The sequence below is a fragment of the Sinocyclocheilus anshuiensis genome, unplaced genomic scaffold (assembly GCF_001515605.1).
Source record: "Sinocyclocheilus anshuiensis isolate Anshui unplaced genomic scaffold, SAMN03320099.WGS_v1.1 scaffold1644, whole genome shotgun sequence".
Taxonomy (NCBI): domain Eukaryota; kingdom Metazoa; phylum Chordata; class Actinopteri; order Cypriniformes; family Cyprinidae; genus Sinocyclocheilus; species Sinocyclocheilus anshuiensis.
Genome location: NW_015557451.1, coordinates 122,802 through 139,938, shown reverse-complemented (window position 1 = coordinate 139,938; position 17,137 = coordinate 122,802). Strand labels below are relative to the sequence as shown.

Below are 17,137 nucleotides of genomic sequence, written 5' to 3'. Positions count from 1 at the left end.
TCGATCACCACCAGAGGTCACCCTTCCATTACATTGACTCTCACAGTCGCAATACACAAACTATTGCATGTCATCCCGGACTACATATCCCATCAGCCATTGCACTAATTGCACACAGCTGTAACCAATCACACATTCACTATATAACACTCACTCAGAGCCCTTTCAAACTGTTGAGTATTGTTTAGCATCTATGCTGTTATGCGTAGCTACTTTACGGAGCCAGTTCCCGGTCCTAGTTTGAGTTTCTAGTTCTGAGTCTGTCTAGTTTATCCTGTTTATTGCCTTAGTAATTTCGTGTTTTGATCCTAGCCTGTATATCTCGTTTCCATATGATCTCTGCCTGCCCTGAAGTATAATGCTTGTCTTGGATTACCCCTTTCGTCTCGCCCTGTTCGGATACTGTTTATTCCTCGCCTGGACCATTGCTTGTGTTTCGGATTACTCTTCAGTCTTGCCCTCTATATACCTGTTTGCCATTGTCCGACCCTTGCCTGTTTTGACTATGTTTCAGAATAAAGCTTTGCACATGGATCCGCACGCCTCTCGTCTTGTTTGCCCCGTAACAGACAGACAGATAGATGATATATAGATAGATAAGCAACATAGATAAAAAGAAAAATACCCCCTAAAATATGTTTTTGATTTTAATAATTTTGTACGTCTTGAGAAGGTCAAATATACATGGAATAGATGGATGGCGCTCAAGAGCTCGTGCGTGTGTGGGTGCATCTTTACTTTGGGAATTGCTAGGAAATTTGAAACCAGCATAGGTCAGGAAAGATGCAGTAGTGGAGGTGGGGGAAAAACATTTTACATTTGTCATAAAATAAGAGAGGAACTGAATACAGCTAATCCTTCTTGTCTCATCTCATCTAGACTATCAATATATACACAATAAAGTTGTCTTTTTCTTTCAATAACATTTTATTTTCTTTTACATTTCTGCATGTTCTCCAAGTAGGCTGCAGGCTGGAGCAATGGGCGCACCGAAGGCCTGGGCTTTAGGGGTAGTTTCTGCCTATATGAATAAACATGAATACAATTTCTTTTTTCAAAACGTTTTTTTCTACATTTGTTTCTTATGCTCCAACCAATGTAATGACATAAAAAAACAACAAAATTCACAACTTTTTAAGCCTGGGCTTTAGGGGTAGTTTCTGCCTATATGAATAAACATGAATACAATTTCTTTTTTCAAAACGTTTTTTTCTACATTTGTTTCTTATGCTCCAACCAATGTAATGACATAAAAAATAAAAAAAAATTCACAACTTTTTAATGGTTCTCACAGCCTAAATGCAGCTCAGTCGTGTACGCTGCCATCGTTTTTTGCAAACTTTCTTATTCTTACTTACTGAGGGAAAGCGCTCTGCAAAAGACGTAACGTTATGTGGATCATCTGTAATGTCGAAAGACTGTGAACTCTCCACACTCCGGATGGGAGAGGGGCGGAAACATTCCGAAAACCCAACAACAGGGCGTCTTTAGGGGATCTTGGCCACAATACAATATAGCTATTGTTTTGAACGTATACATTGAAGACCAGCAGAAGAAAATGACCAGTAAGATATCTTATAAATAATGTGTGTTTTAGAGATTGTTATTTGTACCAACCGAGCCAGGACTGCATGATCCAAGACTTGTGTTGTGTAAATCAACAGGCGAACCTGAGGAGGCAGAGGTTTCGGGCGTTGTTTCAGCGGTTGCTGCCGCACAGAGCACGGGCGAGGCGGGAACGTTATTGGAAGTTACTTTCCAGAGGAACCCCCGTCAAAAATACAAATACCTGGAGGCAGAACCCAAGATTTTAGGGGTACACTTGAAGTTGATATCGGAGTAGAATACAATGTAGTCTCAAACACATCTACTGAGGAGTTTTATGTCTCATCCACAGGTGACCGAGATCGCGCTGACTGTCTTCTTCGTTGTTGGCAGAATTCCGTTTTATATAGGAATATCCGGATTGATTTTAAACAGCTTAATGCTGGCATTTTCATGTGTTGTAAGTGTTCATTTTATATGTTTTTAAACAGTAAAAATATTTTATATATTGTTAAATATATTTAATAATAACATTTTTTTTTTTTTTGAAATTATTGACTAAATTTATATTTAAATGTAGAATTTCTGATAGTATAAATGTTCCAGCATTTCTCTAGAAAAATATCCTTCAATATGATTTAGCCTACCACTATGTTTTCTTTAAACAGGGCATAATTTCTGGCGCTGTAGCAGTAGCAGCGCAGAATCTTCACCTGCGGACAGTAAGTCTATGCTGGACACAGCAAAAACGATGAAATATCATTAAAAATATCTATCGTGCATGCTAGTTCTATGTGCAGAATGTACCCCCTACATTTCTGAGTTCCCACTCAGAATGTATCGCTGAAGAGGCACTTAGAAATAAGCGTTCGAGTGTGTGTCTGTCGTTTTGTTTCTCAACAGCTCAAGGCTTGTTTGGGAATGCAGGTGGTCACATGTGTGGCATATACTTTCTGTCTTATGGGAACATCTGTTGAGCTAGATCCACACCTTATTGGCTGCTGGCATCATAATGACAGCGAGATAACACATGAAAATGACACATGTATACAATTAGAGGTAAGCAAAACAGTTATCAATGTCACTGTATGCTGTTCACATTTGCAAATCACTAGGCTGTGGATTATGCATCATTTAAATATTGATCTATCTATCTATCTATCTATATATATATGTGTGTGTGTGTGTGTGTGGGCCCAGATGGTTAGACGGCTGGGTCAGAGCATCTCCAAAATGGCAACTCTCATGGGGTGCTCCCGGTGTGTAGTGGTTACCTACCAAAAGTGGTGCAAAGAAGGACAAGTCAGTGGTGCAAGGAAGGACCGGTGTCAGGGTCATGGACACCCAAGGCTCATGGACGCCCAAGGTCCCATTGTAAATGGGGAGCAAAGGCTAGCCTTGTTGCAGACCACATACACCCCTTCAATAGTGTTCCCTAAAGGCAGCGGCCTCTTTCAGCCGGATAATGCACCCTGCCACACAAAATTGTTCAGGAATGGATTGAGGAACACAAAGAGTTCAAGGTGTTGCCCTGTTTTCCAAATTCCCAGATCTCAATCCAACTGAGCATCTATGGGATGTGCTGGACCAACAAATCCAATCCATGGAGGCCCCACCTTGCAAACTTGCAGGTTTTAAAGGATCTGTCTAACGTATAGTGCCAGAAACCACAGAACACATTCAGAGGTGTTGTGGAGTCCATGACTTGATGTATCAGAGCTGGTTTGGCAGCACGAGGGAGAACCACATGATATTAGGCAGGTGGTTTTAATTTTGTGGCTGATCAGTGTATATTTATATATTGTTCATCCTCTTTGCTTACAGAAGGGATTTGATCTACTGTATTCATTAGATGAGCTCACGGAGGTGACTCAGATTGTCCTCTCTGTCACACTAGCTGCATACTGCTGCAAGGTGATTCCTTGCTGCACTCCCAGATCTCATGTGGTAAGCAATGCTCATTTCATATCTGTCGATGCTGGCAAGCTGTATGAATGATGCACAGTATTATGCACAGTTCTCGACTGTAAACTGCTTCTGTCTTTTTCAGCCTGTCATCGTTATGACGCCACCCACAACTCCGCAATGAAAGTGAGAGTGTGTGCATCTAAAAAGACTAATATTACTAATAAATCTCAATCTTAGAACACATTATTTTTAGCAAATGGCTGCAATATAACAAAGAGTGAAAATTTTAAGGGGGTCTGAATACTTTCCGTACCCACTGTACATTAATACATTATACCTTAGTCAAACATAATATCACTAATATATCTCTATATTTTGAGAACATAAAAACATCTTGTCTTTTAACAGCTTTTTAATAGACTTTTAACATAATGTGCAGACTGCAGACCTATTTCTGAGTTAACATACTGTACATGTGTATCATTTCCAATATTAATTAATATCTTAATGCAACATATAAAACTTGTAAAAATAGCCTTTTACAGAACATATACTTTAAGAATCAGTTGGTGTATGGACATTGTCAATACTCAAATTCAAGGTTATAAGAATTTAATAAACAAATGTGATAAACAATTATTAAAATCTAATTACAGTCTTCATACTGTTTTATGTGTTGACAAAATGTTTTCACCACATTATTTTCATTTTATGAAGTTAAAAGGATATTCCACCCAAAAATGAAATGTGTGGAGCTCAAAAGATATTTTGAAGAATGTCGGGAACCAAACTAAATTGGAGCCCATTGACTTCCATTGTATAGAGGGGGGGAAAACAGTTTGGAACAACAAACATGTCTCAAAACTGTATGACATTGAACAGCATACAGGTGTGTACATTATGAGAGAAGTTTCATTTTTGATGTGAAATATTCCTTTAAGCTAAACGTGAAAACATCATTCTTGTGGCATACACACAACAGCAATGCTATTAATGTATCAATGGCGATATAACATTTTTTGCATTAAACTTAAACTAATAAAGTTCACATTCAGCCACCGACCTGATGTCATGATTGAATTTGTTTTTTTTCCCGAAATAATCAAAGAACACAAACGAGTCTAAACACTTCACAAAATGTGTGATGCTTAACACTACCTTTAATAACTTCATAAGAAAAAATAAAGCAAAAGGTTCAATGATTCAAATTATACACATCTTTAAAATCATTACTGACAATTTAGAATTGATCTTAAAGAATCTTCACAGAAGATAACCATCGGATTCTGCAGATCTGTCTATTTAAAGTGAATGAAAAAGGTTCTGATATCCTTCGGATGAATGGTCACATTGGTTGTGCTGCTGGAAAAAATCTGTTTGCTCTGTAAAAGGAGTGAAAAACATTTCACATCACAGCTATTCAATCTGATTTAATTACTTGTCAGATCAAGCATTGTAGTTACTAATCAAGGGTGAGCTCTCACCTTCTTTTCGTACACTTTCATTGGTTTTCCAGCTCCACATCTGGAGGTCTGATATATTTCACGTTCCAGTGAAGGAACGCTCCTGAACTTTGGTTACTTGCCCTATGCCCCTCATAACCTCCTGTTAATTCATTAATGAATGAATTTACTGTCAAATAGCAATGCTTAAATAATTAATATTCTAACAATAAAAAGATAAAAAATGAATAGTTTTATTGTACCTTCAGGTTACTAGTTATGGGTTGTGATAGAACTGGGTCTTCTCCTTCTTCATACAGGTGTGTGATCCTGTCTATCTCAGATTTTCTATCCCCACCTTGGAAGATAATATATACATTTTGAATATAGTTTCTGGCCATAAGCAGAATTTATACTGCAGCCTGATCATACCATCAAATCCTGATTCACATAACTGTTATGATACATTATCGTTTTGTCAGTTGTATTGTGTACATTGTATTTTGGCCTACATGAGTTGAGACTGTGGAGGTGCTGGCTGTGATCAGGACTGTAGTTCCAGCCAGGGATGCTCAAAGTAAAAATAAACTGTTCGTCTCCTGACCGGTAGGAGGCGCCCAAACACACTCGTCTGTGTTTATCACGCTTGCTCGGGTCCTGTTTACATGTTAAAGATGGCCGAGGTTGACAATGATGGGGAGCGGAAAACAACAGACAAAGATGACTTGCAAGTGTTAAAGGTTTGTACTGACTCTTTAATTTCCCTTTGTCTTTTAGTGAGGTAAAAATAAATAGGCATCACCGCATTCAGATGAGGATGTCGATGACGGATAATGTACACATGGTTGCTGCGCCGCTTGTCACTATAACAACTGATTAAAACGAACAGGTTTCTAAGACGAGCAGCATCTGAATCTCTTTTATTAAACTCTGTGCAGTGCAGTGTAGCCTGATCGTGTTAACCTAACGTGCTTTTCATCATTCTTGTTTGTTTTACCCATCATTCACCTCCCTCTGGAAGAGCTACTTACTGTAGTACTGTAAAACCATAATACATTGATTTGAGTTCTTCTTTAAACAGTGTAAGAAACTTTGTCATAGTTTTTAATCTCGTTTTTGATGACAAATGCTGTTATGCCACAGCTTTACTTCCATAACTGCAGTTATGGTTTCTTAACATTTTGATAGAAGATTTCGGTATAGTAGTAACTTTTTGTAAGCGAAAGCCACAGTACAGTATAATCTCTTTAGCTCAATACTCTCTTTAGACCTCAGTCACCATTTGCTTTCGTTTTATTAAAAAGGATGCAATGCAAGTGCATGCTGACTGGGGCCTTCATTCTAAGATCTCTTTTTGTGATTCACAGGGTGACACAATTGATTTTTGGCTGAACTATTTCTTTGATGCATGAAATCTCTTTTGAGTTTTTGAGGAACTTCAAATGTGCAGTTGTTTAATAATAGCATGTTTTTCTCACAGGAGCTGGTAGATGATCTTTACTCCTTTAGGGACCGTTACTTTGAGACGCACAGTGTTGAAGACGCTGGTAGGAAACAGAATGATGTTGCTCAAGAGATGGCAAAGACACTTAAGAGGCTGGAGGGAAAAGAAGGTGTGCATTACTTCTTCGTTTTCTACAAATTTTTAGGGCAAATAATTTTGAATGTTTAATGAAATATACTCTGACAAATAATTAGGAAAATATGTTGCTAAAAAACACAGCAGGATCCTTTATTACTGTCTCAGCACCATTAAAAATGTCACAACAAGGGTTAGAAAAAAAAAAGTTATTTTCTTATTATGTATTTACTATTATTATATTCTGCTCTGTCTTTCAACAGACGTGTACAAACACAGTGCCCAGTTCCTGCTGCTATGGGGTCGGTGTCTGAATGTTGCTTCAGGGTTTAGTCAGACTGCAGAGGAGCGTCTGTCCCGGGCTGTTAAACTGGAACCGGGTTTGGTTGAGGGCTGGAACACTCTGGGAGAGCAGTACTGGAAAAAAAGAGACCTGACAGCAGCCAAGACCTGCTTCACAGGTGCACTACAGCAGGTGAGTCTTATTATAGCCAAGAACAATTGGTCTCGTTCATTAAGTACACACTATTACTCAATGTTATAATCACTTATAATCATTAAATGAATAAATCATTAAATTATAATCATTACATTTTATTTCATCTTAAATATATTTTATCATATACAGTGAAAGTGTAAAGAGAGCTGCGTTATAGCTTGAGATGCGAGGCTTCTCAGTATAACAGGGAACATGTACAGCCAGAGTCGGCGCCAGCCCATACAAACTGGGAGGGCATTTTTTGCATTTCTTGAGGGGGCCTCGATAGAAATCCGGGGCCAAGGGAGGTGAGGGGGCACAGTGACCTAGTTGGCCAGGTCAACGCTGGCACCGACGCTGTGTACAGCTGTAATAAGACAAGAGGTCTGTACAAAAGGTGTTTATTGTGGTTTTGAGGAATTAGCCTGAATTTTTTGTCAGAAGTTATGCATACAAATAATGAGCATAACATATAAGCAACAATCAATGCAATTATTAGTGAATGATACCCAATATCTTTTATGATATCTGGCTCTTTTGATACTGGACTTCTCATGAAGCTCACAGATTAACCTTTTTTTGTATTATCTTCATCCAGAGTAAGAATAAAGTGTCTCTGAGAAGCCTGTCTATGGTGCTGCGACAGATGCCACCGGAAGTAGACACTCAGGGGCAGGGCAAACACATTGTGGAGAGTGTGGAGCTGGCCAGGCAGGCTGTGCAACTTGACGTCACTGATGGGACTTCGTGGTGTGAGTGTATTACACTGCTATTGTGAAAAAAGACATATTAGGTGCATTCCTTTCAACCGTAAGTGGAATAACCTGTGAAATAATCTGAAATAAGAAATTGGACTTCACAGGGTATTTTGCCATCTTAAAGGGGTCATATGATGTTGCTAAAAAGAACATTATTTTGTGTATTTGGTGTAATGAAATATGTTTATGCGGTTTAAAGTAAAAAAAACACATTTTCCACATACTATACATTATTGTTTCTCCTCTATTCCCCGCCTTTCTGAAACGCGTTGATGTTGATGTATTTCCTCAGCGACCAGCACGGATCAGCTCCAGGCATGACGAAGCGGATATCGTCCTCTTTTTGGAAGGCCAAACAAAGTAGAAACACAGCGTCTTCACAACATGGCGGCAGCAACAATACGACAGCGAGAATAAAAGTTACGCCTTCTTTCTTTGCGTGAACATTTGGTGGCGTTATGCAAATCTTCCCACATCGTGACGTAGACATGTGGGGGTGTGTTAGAACGAGCCGTTTTAGGTAGGCGTGGTTGACTCTTAACTTTTATAAAGAATATCTCTTTGGATTTGAGACTTTAGTCTTTGCAACTTTACAGATCTTCTTTATGCACCAAGAGCTTGTAACACTCCAAAGAGAAAGGAAAAATTTAAATCGCATCATATGACCCCTTTAAAGGGATAGTTCACCCAAAAATGATAATTATGTCTTTCCAAACCTATATGGCTTTCTTTGTTCTGTGGAACATAAAAAAAAAAGATATTTTGAAGAATGTTGGTAACCAAATAGTTTAGGTTCCCATTGACTTCCGTTGTATTTTTTGTCCATACAACAGAAGCCAATGGGAACATTTAAACTGTTTACTAACATTCTTCAAAATATCTTATTTAAGAAAGTCATACAGGTTTGAAACGACCGGGTATGTAAATGATAACAGAATTGTCCTTTTCAGGTGAACTATCCTTTTAAATGAAAATGAAATGTTTTTGTCAAGTGAAGTGAACGCCAACAGATATCCAGGCTGTCGATCGGAACGCAGCTATTGTTTCCTATCAGCATTTCTGAATAGAGACAGAATATAATTAGAAAAAAATTGGAATACATTATTTTATACTGTTTTGGTTTGACCCAACAGATATTTTAGGGAACGCATATATCTCCATGTTTTTCACCAGTGGACAAAACCCACAGCTCTCTCAACAGGCCCTCAGTGCCTATGCACAGGCTGTGAGTATTTCCTCTTCCTCTCCCTCATGTATCATCCTAACATTCATTTGTTAATATTCATAATATTGTAATATTATTGAGCCAAAGCTGGTTGTCATCATCTTACCTTATAATTTTATCTGTGCATATGTACAGGAGAAAATCGACAAAGCATCCTCAATGAATCCTGACCTCCACTTCAACAGAGCTACGGTAACAATTCTTTCAGTTGCTTTCTCACACACTTTCTCAGACTCAGGTGTTCACCAGCAAATATGTCACTGTAAAACCGGCATCTTATCCACCTTGTTACTTATCTAAACTGGAAAACAGCCTGCTGTTGCTCTTCCACTGTGTATAGCAGGCCTAAGAAACTCCTTTCTGTCACCAGTTGTTCCAGTATGAAGAGATGTACAGTTCAGCTCTGGATGGATACAGCCGTGCTGCAGCTCTGGATCCTGGCTGGGAAGATGCTCAGGAGAGAGAAAAACAGCTGCTGAATTACCTAGACCAGGTTACAGTGTTAATAGAGAATAAGGTGAGATAAATGAACAGTGACATTGTAACTTTTACGGTTTACACTGGCACAGAACAGGCATTTTAATTTTATTTCTGTGGGAGCTAAACTATTGACAGCAGAACAGAGAAATATCGTTGAGAGAATCTTGTGAACGTTGAAATGCTCAACTTTATTCAAACGTCAAGTAGGTTTGTCACGATAACAACTTTTTGTTGTGCGATATATTGCCCCAGAAATAATTGCAATAAGTGATATTATTGTCATTTTAAAGACCATTTTATACCACTGAATATATAATCATAATGTAACAGCATAATAATGCAAGAAGGCCTACAAACTTCCAAATGACAACAAATTTTAAATTTTGAAGAATATTTAGATCATGGAAATTAAGTATCAAAATATTTGATACCTTAAAAACTTATAAATAGTAAATAATCATTTTCTAACAAAAAGTGCAAAGTAACAAGTACAAAAAAAAGAAAGAAACAATCACTACTTAGCAGTCAGATGTCTGTATGTACAAAGGCACAGATGCATATCTTTGTAGAAGCATTTTTAACATTTTAACTAGCACCTCATGACTACACCACGTTATGTACAAGAAGCTGCAAAAGACACAGGCGCAAGTGGAATGTAAAAAACATGGTGACATAAATCTTTAAGTAAATATAATGGGCGAAATATTGCGTAACTAAAAATGATTGAGGTCATGTACATATATTGTGTGATAAGTCGATATATTGATTATTGCGACAGGCCTAACGTCAAGTGAAAAATGGACGGTGGCAGGTGCATATGATGATGTCTGTCATGAGCATTTCAAAATCTGCATTGTACTGGAGTTTGAATTTAGTATGTAAATCATATATTTAAATGTTTGGTCTATTTTATTGTCATATTATTTACACGTTTAGACTCTTTCATTTCTGGTTTTACAAAAGTGTATTAAAATGACACATCTTGCTTTTTGGGCATTTGGAAAAAAAGCACCTGTCCAACAGTAATAGTGTGCATATATGATGATCACATTGATTAAACATGTAGTTGTAGGTTGTTTCCAGGAGATGGCAGTAGAGTACAGTAAAAATATTCTGGAGGTCCGTAAGGAACCACATTAACCTCACTCTCTCTGTGTTTCAGGGGAAAGTAAAAGCTCGGCGTCTTCGTACCATGCTCTCCTCACTCAGTTCCTCCACTTTGGGCCCGTGTTCCTCCCCTCAGTTCCGGTCTCCCTCAGGCTGCATAGGGAGCCTTGAGCCCCGCAGCTTATCCGCTCTCACTCAAGGCCACAACGGCGGGGTGGCAGCACTAGGAAAAGTGGTCTTCAGTCTGGCCTCAGAGGGCCGTATGGCCTTGTGGGTTTAAATGCCTCTGCCGCATTAACAACCTCTACAAATATTTACTAAACATTTCCTAACAAAACTAGAAGGTTACTGGATATAGCTAAATGTCTGCTGATGGTGTTGTGTTTGATTTTTAAAATGGTTTTCTTGTTTTTGTCTTGCAGCACATTTGGCATGGTGGACAGTGAAGAGACCTGTTGCGTAGTAATGGTGTATAATACAGCAGACAGCTGGGGTGTTTTAATAGGGGATACTGTAGTCATTCCTGAACCACAGGTTAAACGGCACAGCGTAACACATAAAGATAAGGTATGTGTACAAAACTTTTCATTCTATTTTAAAGTTTTATATCTCCACTTATACACTACCATTCCAAATTTTGAGGTCGTTAAGATTTTAAAAAATGTTTCCCAAAAAATGTTTTCAGCCTCATTATTTCAGTCTTCAGTGTCACATGATCCTTCAGAAATCATTCTAATATACTGATTTGGTGCTGAAGAATTTTTTTATTTTTGTCAATGTTGAAAACCATTGTGCCGCTTAATATTTTGTGGTAATATGATACTTTTTTTTCAGGATTATTTGGTGAATAGAAAGTGAAAGAGAACAGAATTTTGATCGATTGAATGCATCCTTGCTGAATAAAAGTATTCAGTTCTTTAAAAATATATATACTTACTGACCTCAAACTTTTGAACAGTAGTGTACATATTTACAATCAAGCAAAATTTAAACTAGTTTGCTGCCATTATCTGTGGCCACAGGTGTAATAACCCAATTATAAATGTAATGTTCTTATTTTTTGCATTACAATAGCTGTAACAAATACTGATGTCTTTGTTTCTTCTTTGCTACTCCCTATAGTCATATGACTTCCGAAGTATACGTGTGGACTCTCCCTTGCTCCTTATAGTCAATGGAAAAAGACAGGTGATGAAAAGCCAAAGTGCAGCCTTTGTTACTTACAAACCTCAAAGTGAATGAAAACTTAGAGAGAGGACATATGGTGAGAACATTGAGAGCAATGAGGGTAGTGTTTTTCCATTTTGTATATATTTAGTTCTGTTCCTATTTGTGAGGACAGGAAAACTGTACATATTTTTTCAAATCATTTCCATTTTTTAAATTTCCTCTTGTTGATGGGCATCATTGTTAAGATTGTGCTGCGGTCTGTTTCATATTTGGGTTGTGAAAATTAAAAATAAAATAAAATAAATCCCAGTCTTACTCTGATCAGTTTGGCAGTTCCTACTTAATGTAGGGTTTTTCCACATTTTAATCATGAGTTATTTTCCACAATAAGGTCATTTACATCAGTGGAAACAGTATTTATAGCATAACACCTTCTTTAAACTGTGTAACAGCTTTATCAGTAAATAACCAATTTGAAAAAAAAAAACAAAACAAAGAATTGAACAGAAACGACCATATTTGGCAGTCAGAACTGAAATCAGAATTCATAAATGAAAGAAAAAAGCATCCTAGTGAAACTTAAATCGTACTTAGTTTTTCTTGATAAAAGTCTGGGTTCTGTCTCGGGTGGGTGTGCTGAACTGGAAGAAAGTTTTAGCGTTTTCTGACCCAAGTGAGAAGAACCTGTCGCCTTCTGGTCCCAGGAATGAAGGACTGTTATGGGAAGAGCGTGGTTTGACCAAACCTGATGACAATAATTGCAAAGATTTTTCATACACTACTATGCTTTACAACAGTCAATCACATCTGAACAATTTTAGTCTCCGTAAGATAAAGAACTCTCGACCTGATTTTATTTATGCAGGGTAAAAGTAGATCACTACAATAATTTGTTTAAATAAGGAACCATTATTTTTGTTTCTACCCATTGCTTGTTTTCCACCTGACCTGTAGTGAAAGGGTGGGAAATGGGATCTTTCTCTCCCGTTCCCAGCGTGTGCATCCGTAGTGAGTCGAGAAGTCCCTGCAGCTTCTGATATTGCCCATTTCGTTCATTCAGTCGCTCCAAAACCTCACTGTACTTCCGCTTATATTCCTCCAGCACCTGGAGAATGTAAAAGTTGAAAATGAGGACACTGATAGCCGTTAAAAGAAATACAAAAAAGCATCCCTCTCATGCTTCTATATATACACAGTACCAATTATAACCAATGATTTGTTAACTTGATTGCATGTTTCTTGTGATCTTAAACTTTTGAGCTGAAGTCACTTGCTTCGATGCTTGAAATCACAAATATTATTTTTTGGATAGGGGAAATGGATGAGTTGTGATATTATGAAACTACAACTTAAAATTAATTTTATTTATTTTAAATGTGATGCAAAGCTGAATTTTCATCATGACAAATGCTCAAGTAACATTCCTTATTATCAGCGTTGAAAAAAGTTGGGCTGCTTAATATTTTTGTGGAAAGCGTGCTACTTTTTTTTTTTCTTTTTTGATGAAAAGAATGAAAATGTTGAAGAACCAACCTCCAAAACCTCACTGTACTTCCGCTTATATTCCTCCAGCACCTGGAGAATGTAAAAGTTGAAAATGAGGACACTGATAGCCGTTAAAAGAAATACAAAAAAGCATCCCTCTCATGCTTCTATATATACACAGTACCAATTATAACCAATGATTTGTTAACTTGATTGCATGTTTCTTGTGATCTTAAACTTTTGAGCTAAAGTCACTTGCTTCGATGCTTGAAATCACAAATATTATTTTTTGGATAGGGGAAATGGATGAGTTGTGATATTATGAAACTACAACTTAAAATTAATTTTATTTATTTTAAATGTGATGCAAAGCTGAATTTTCATCATGACAAATGCTCAAGTAACATTCCTTATTATCAGTGTTGAAAAAAGTTGGGCTGCTTAATATTTTTGTGGAAAGCGTGCTACTTTTTTTTTTCTTTTCTTTTTTTGATGAAAAGAATGAAAATGTTGAAGAACCAACAATATGTTTTGTCTTCCATGTCATTTCATGGTTTTTGATTTATTTCTATTATTCGAAATTTTGGAAAGAAGTTATTTTGACAGTTACTGTGTATAAACTGCAAGTGTGGGCATTAGTTTGATGCTTTGATCATGTTTGAGACCTTTTTCAGGGATGCCATCTCCCCTCTTAATGCATTTAACTCAAGCTCTTTGCTCTGGTTCTGCTGGATCATAAACTTCTCCATCTGAAGCACTTGTCCTCCAGCCCTGGACAAACTGTACTCCATCAGCAACCTCTCCTGGTTTACCTAAAAATAACCACAAACAAAAGTGAAAAAAGGAAGGTGCATCAATCCCAACCTTTTCTGTTTATGGAACTGCATCCCTGCAGACATCAAACCTGGTAGGTCCAAAAGTCTAGCGCTTTATGACTGATTTCCAAAACAGTTTCAGGCTGTAATCCGACCAAAACCATAGCCTTGTATTGCTCTGATGGTGCCAGCTCGGTTCTAAGTACGTCCAGTTTGCCCGACAGCATGGAGGAGCACGCGGGGCAGATGGCAGGAGTGCGGCTGAATTCTTCCGTACCGTGTTGATCACAGAATACGTGAGAGCAGGCCGTGACCCACGCGAACCCACTCAGCTTTGTCCGGCAGTTATGCGAATTACACAGCAAGGTGAATTTAGATGCAGACATGGCGGTTCTTATGGAAGGAAACAAATGTAAATTATTATATTTCTTAGTATATGCATGTTATTTTACTGGTTAAGTCCAGGGTTAAGCTAACGAAAAACGATAAAAGGATATGTTGGCGCTTTACGTGTAAGCTAGCAAAGCGCGGGAAAAGTATTCCCAAGCTTCAATATCTCGTGTTCGAATACTAAATCAAACTATTGCGGTTAAAAAAAAATACATATCGCTCTTCGCAAGTATGAAGCTTTATAAACTGGATAGTTTACCGGGAATTTGCACCGGTGTTGCTCATTATTTACAATCAGTCACAGGTAGAGCGCCGCGCGGTTTTTAACCTCTTGAGACCCAGAAAAAAGTTTTGTGAATTTAGTTTTTTTTTTTTTGAGGGCATAAGAATTTTTTTTTTTTAATAATTCTGAAAAAAATATATTTTATTCATATGTTATGTACCCTGTAGAGGACACTGACTTTTTAATAATTTTTTAAATTTCTTTTTTTTAATAAAAAAGACATCAACGAATATGAATAGGCAAAACAATAGATTTTTTAAAATCACCAATACATTTTTAGGTTTCAGAACTTTGTATAACGATGATTCTCAACTATGTATGAAAGATATAACAGAATGATTTGATATAGCTTACCATTTAGCTTTATGCGTTATGTGTGTAAAATGGCCATAAATGGGTTTTCCCACTGCATACAATGTATCTATACACTAATTTGAATATTAATGTGTTCTTGGGGCAACATGCAAGATTTTCATAATAATATCTAATATTTCATAGGAATATTGAAATATAATTTCTTTCCTTATTTATTTGAACTCAAATAATTCCAGAAACGCAATTATGATGCACTTTCAATAACACTTGTGTTCCTCAGGACAAACAGAAACAGTCATAAATATTGTTTACGTACTCAGAGGAAGAAGAATAAAAAAAAAATGGATATTCATTGGTCAAGTCAGCTACACTTACTAAAATAGGGTTTGGTCTAAGGAAACAGGAAACATATTTCATGATAAATGGTTGCCCATATGCAGGGACGTGCACAGACATTTTGAGGGGCTGGGGCTGAAGTGGAAAAAAGGGCATCTCTCATATTTATTTACATTTTTTCCTAAACAAAACATTAAATATGTTAGGGGTGTGCGATATTGACCAAAAATATATCTCGCTATTTTCTGGGATTTTATCGATAACGATAATTAGACAACATTTTGCTGAGTGTGTTATTGTGCTGATATCTGGTAAGGACTGTAGTGGACAGCTGACTCCTAAAGTTTTTGATATTCCGCATATTCTGTGGTGATCAGTTCACAGCAGTGATAGAAATTAATCTTTTCCAATAAGTTTAAATAGATTTTTACCTTTTATGGGTATTTTTACCTTTATAAAGCCATTTTTTCTAAAAGTGTGCATCACGAGTGGAAAAAAGGGCATGTCTCACATTTATTTACATTTTTTCCTAAACAAAACGTTAAATATATTAGATGTGTGATATTGACAAAAAATATATCTCGCTATTTTCTGGGATTTTATCGATAACGATAATTAGACAACATTTTGCTGAGTGTGTTATTGTGCTGATATCTGGTAAGGACTGTAGTGGACAGCTGACTCCTAAAGTTTTTGATATTCCGCATATTCTGTGGTGATCAGTTCACAGCAGTGATAGAAAATCATCTTTTCCAATAAGTTTAAATTGATTTTTACTTTTTATGGGCAGTTTTACCTTTGTAAAGCCATTTTTTTCTAAAAGTGTGCATCATCTTTTCAGTCAAATTCTTAAATTGAATCAGTCAATTAATATTATAAGTCATTTGGGCTGTTACCAAGCAAATTAAATCAGTATTGACAAAATTCATCTTTGCAATGCAGAGGAAACACAGAAGCTGCGTTAGAAGTGGCATTTAAATGCATTTACACACTGTTTAATGCAGGACATGAATGTTTTAACCTGCAGTTACAAATACATTAATACTGTTTTGATCATTTAAACAAAATGTTGAATACTGATATTTGATTTTTTTTAAAAGGAAAAGATATTTTAAATGTGAAATTAAAACCGCCAGTAGGTGGCAGCAAGTCACTGTTAATAAGTGAGTCATTGCAATTGAACCGAATAATTTAAACGGTTGATTCATTCAGGAACGAAACACCGTCATGTTGCTCAGAGATGCAAATTGGAATTATATTTGTTGGCGAAATATACCAAAAACAGTCAATTGTGTCTAACGTAAGTGTATTAAATTCATGTTTATTGAACTGCTGTATAAAGTCTTCACGTGATGCTGATTAACTATATATAAATATATACATTTGTGCCCCCATATCTTGAATTTTGTGATCATTCTAAATGCATTTTAATAAACTGAATCATGCAGTGAAAGAATGCGTACTGGCCTAACCTACTAGACTTCCTATTGCCTTAGCTAAACTTTAGCTAACTTACATGGTAGCTGAGTCATGGATGTTAGCAAGACAAATTAACTGTTGTCTTTTGGATAATTAGCTGTAAATTCGAGGCACAGGTAGCTTAGTCTTTTGTTCATCACCACTCACCTCCACACCAAGACAAACACAACTGAAAAGAGAGGGAGGGCTTCACTTCTGCGGCTCTCTGCCTGTCTGTGACTGTGATGTGCCAATCAATGTGTGCTACACTGCTGTGCTGCGCGGAGACGAGGAGGGAGAAAGGCATCAGAACTCGACAGTCTCAACATTTCCCAACCCGACCTGATATTTAGATTTTTTATT

General features: G+C 37.0%; 3 protein-coding genes across 5 annotated transcripts in view; 2 read left to right on the top strand and 1 right to left on the bottom strand.

Annotated features, from left to right (window-relative positions):
- Positions 1–1,465: 1,465 nt before the first annotated feature.
- On the top strand, positions 1,466–3,695 carry LOC107679252 (uncharacterized). The gene is made up of 7 exons (XM_016474759.1): positions 1,466–1,565; positions 1,665–1,816; positions 1,898–2,005; positions 2,214–2,267; positions 2,449–2,604; positions 3,370–3,492; positions 3,596–3,695. Exons 1-7 carry the CDS (start codon positions 1,559–1,561, stop codon positions 3,632–3,634), a joined length of 639 nt encoding a protein of 212 aa, XP_016330245.1. The 5' UTR covers positions 1,466–1,558; the 3' UTR covers positions 3,635–3,695.
- Positions 3,696–5,546: 1,851 nt separating this feature from the next.
- LOC107679268 (tetratricopeptide repeat protein 5-like) lies at positions 5,547–11,976 on the top strand. Its single transcript, XM_016474779.1, has 10 exons — positions 5,547–5,635; positions 6,376–6,508; positions 6,738–6,949; positions 7,551–7,704; positions 8,844–8,935; positions 9,071–9,127; positions 9,306–9,452; positions 10,578–10,792; positions 10,945–11,089; positions 11,645–11,976. Exons 1-10 carry the CDS (start codon positions 5,561–5,563, stop codon positions 11,762–11,764), a joined length of 1,350 nt encoding a protein of 449 aa, XP_016330265.1. The 5' UTR covers positions 5,547–5,560; the 3' UTR covers positions 11,765–11,976.
- Positions 11,977–12,047: 71 nt separating this feature from the next.
- Positions 12,048–17,137, bottom strand: part of ccnb1ip1 (cyclin B1 interacting protein 1) — a 7,990-nt gene continuing 2,900 nt past the window's right edge. For 2 of the 3 annotated variants that reach the window (XM_016474783.1, XM_016474781.1), the window contains exons 2-5: positions 14,082–14,385; positions 13,843–13,989; positions 12,641–12,797; positions 12,048–12,437 (exon numbers count right to left, since the gene is read on the bottom strand). In XM_016474783.1, the coding sequence (XP_016330269.1) occupies positions 12,283–12,437; positions 12,641–12,797; positions 13,843–13,989; positions 14,082–14,378 (756 nt within the window). In that variant the 5' untranslated portion in view covers positions 14,379–14,385 and the 3' untranslated portion in view covers positions 12,048–12,282. Of the gene's footprint in view, positions 12,438–12,640; positions 12,798–13,842; positions 13,990–14,081; positions 14,386–14,641; positions 14,720–17,137 lie in introns of those variants that run through there. The other variant, XM_016474780.1, reaches the window with a different exon arrangement.

What these genes read in the sequence shown, in the direction of transcription:
- LOC107679252 (XM_016474759.1), top strand. An exon ending in TGCTGGCATTTTCATGTGTT is followed by an intron (nt 2,006 to 2,213) that starts GTAAGTGTTCAT and finishes TTCTTTAAACAG; the next exon opens with GGCATAATTTCTGGCGCTGT. An exon ending in ACACATGTATACAATTAGAG is followed by an intron (nt 2,605 to 3,369) that starts GTAAGCAAAACA and finishes CTTTGCTTACAG; the next exon opens with AAGGGATTTGATCTACTGTA.
- LOC107679268 (XM_016474779.1), top strand. Translation starts at nt 5,561, where the DNA reads ATGTTAAAGATGGCCGAGGTTGACAATGATGGGGAGCGGAAAACAACA. An exon ending in TCCACTTCAACAGAGCTACG is followed by an intron (nt 9,128 to 9,305) that starts GTAACAATTCTT and finishes TTCTGTCACCAG; the next exon opens with TTGTTCCAGTATGAAGAGAT. An exon ending in CAGTGTTAATAGAGAATAAG is followed by an intron (nt 9,453 to 10,577) that starts GTGAGATAAATG and finishes TCTGTGTTTCAG; the next exon opens with GGGAAAGTAAAAGCTCGGCG.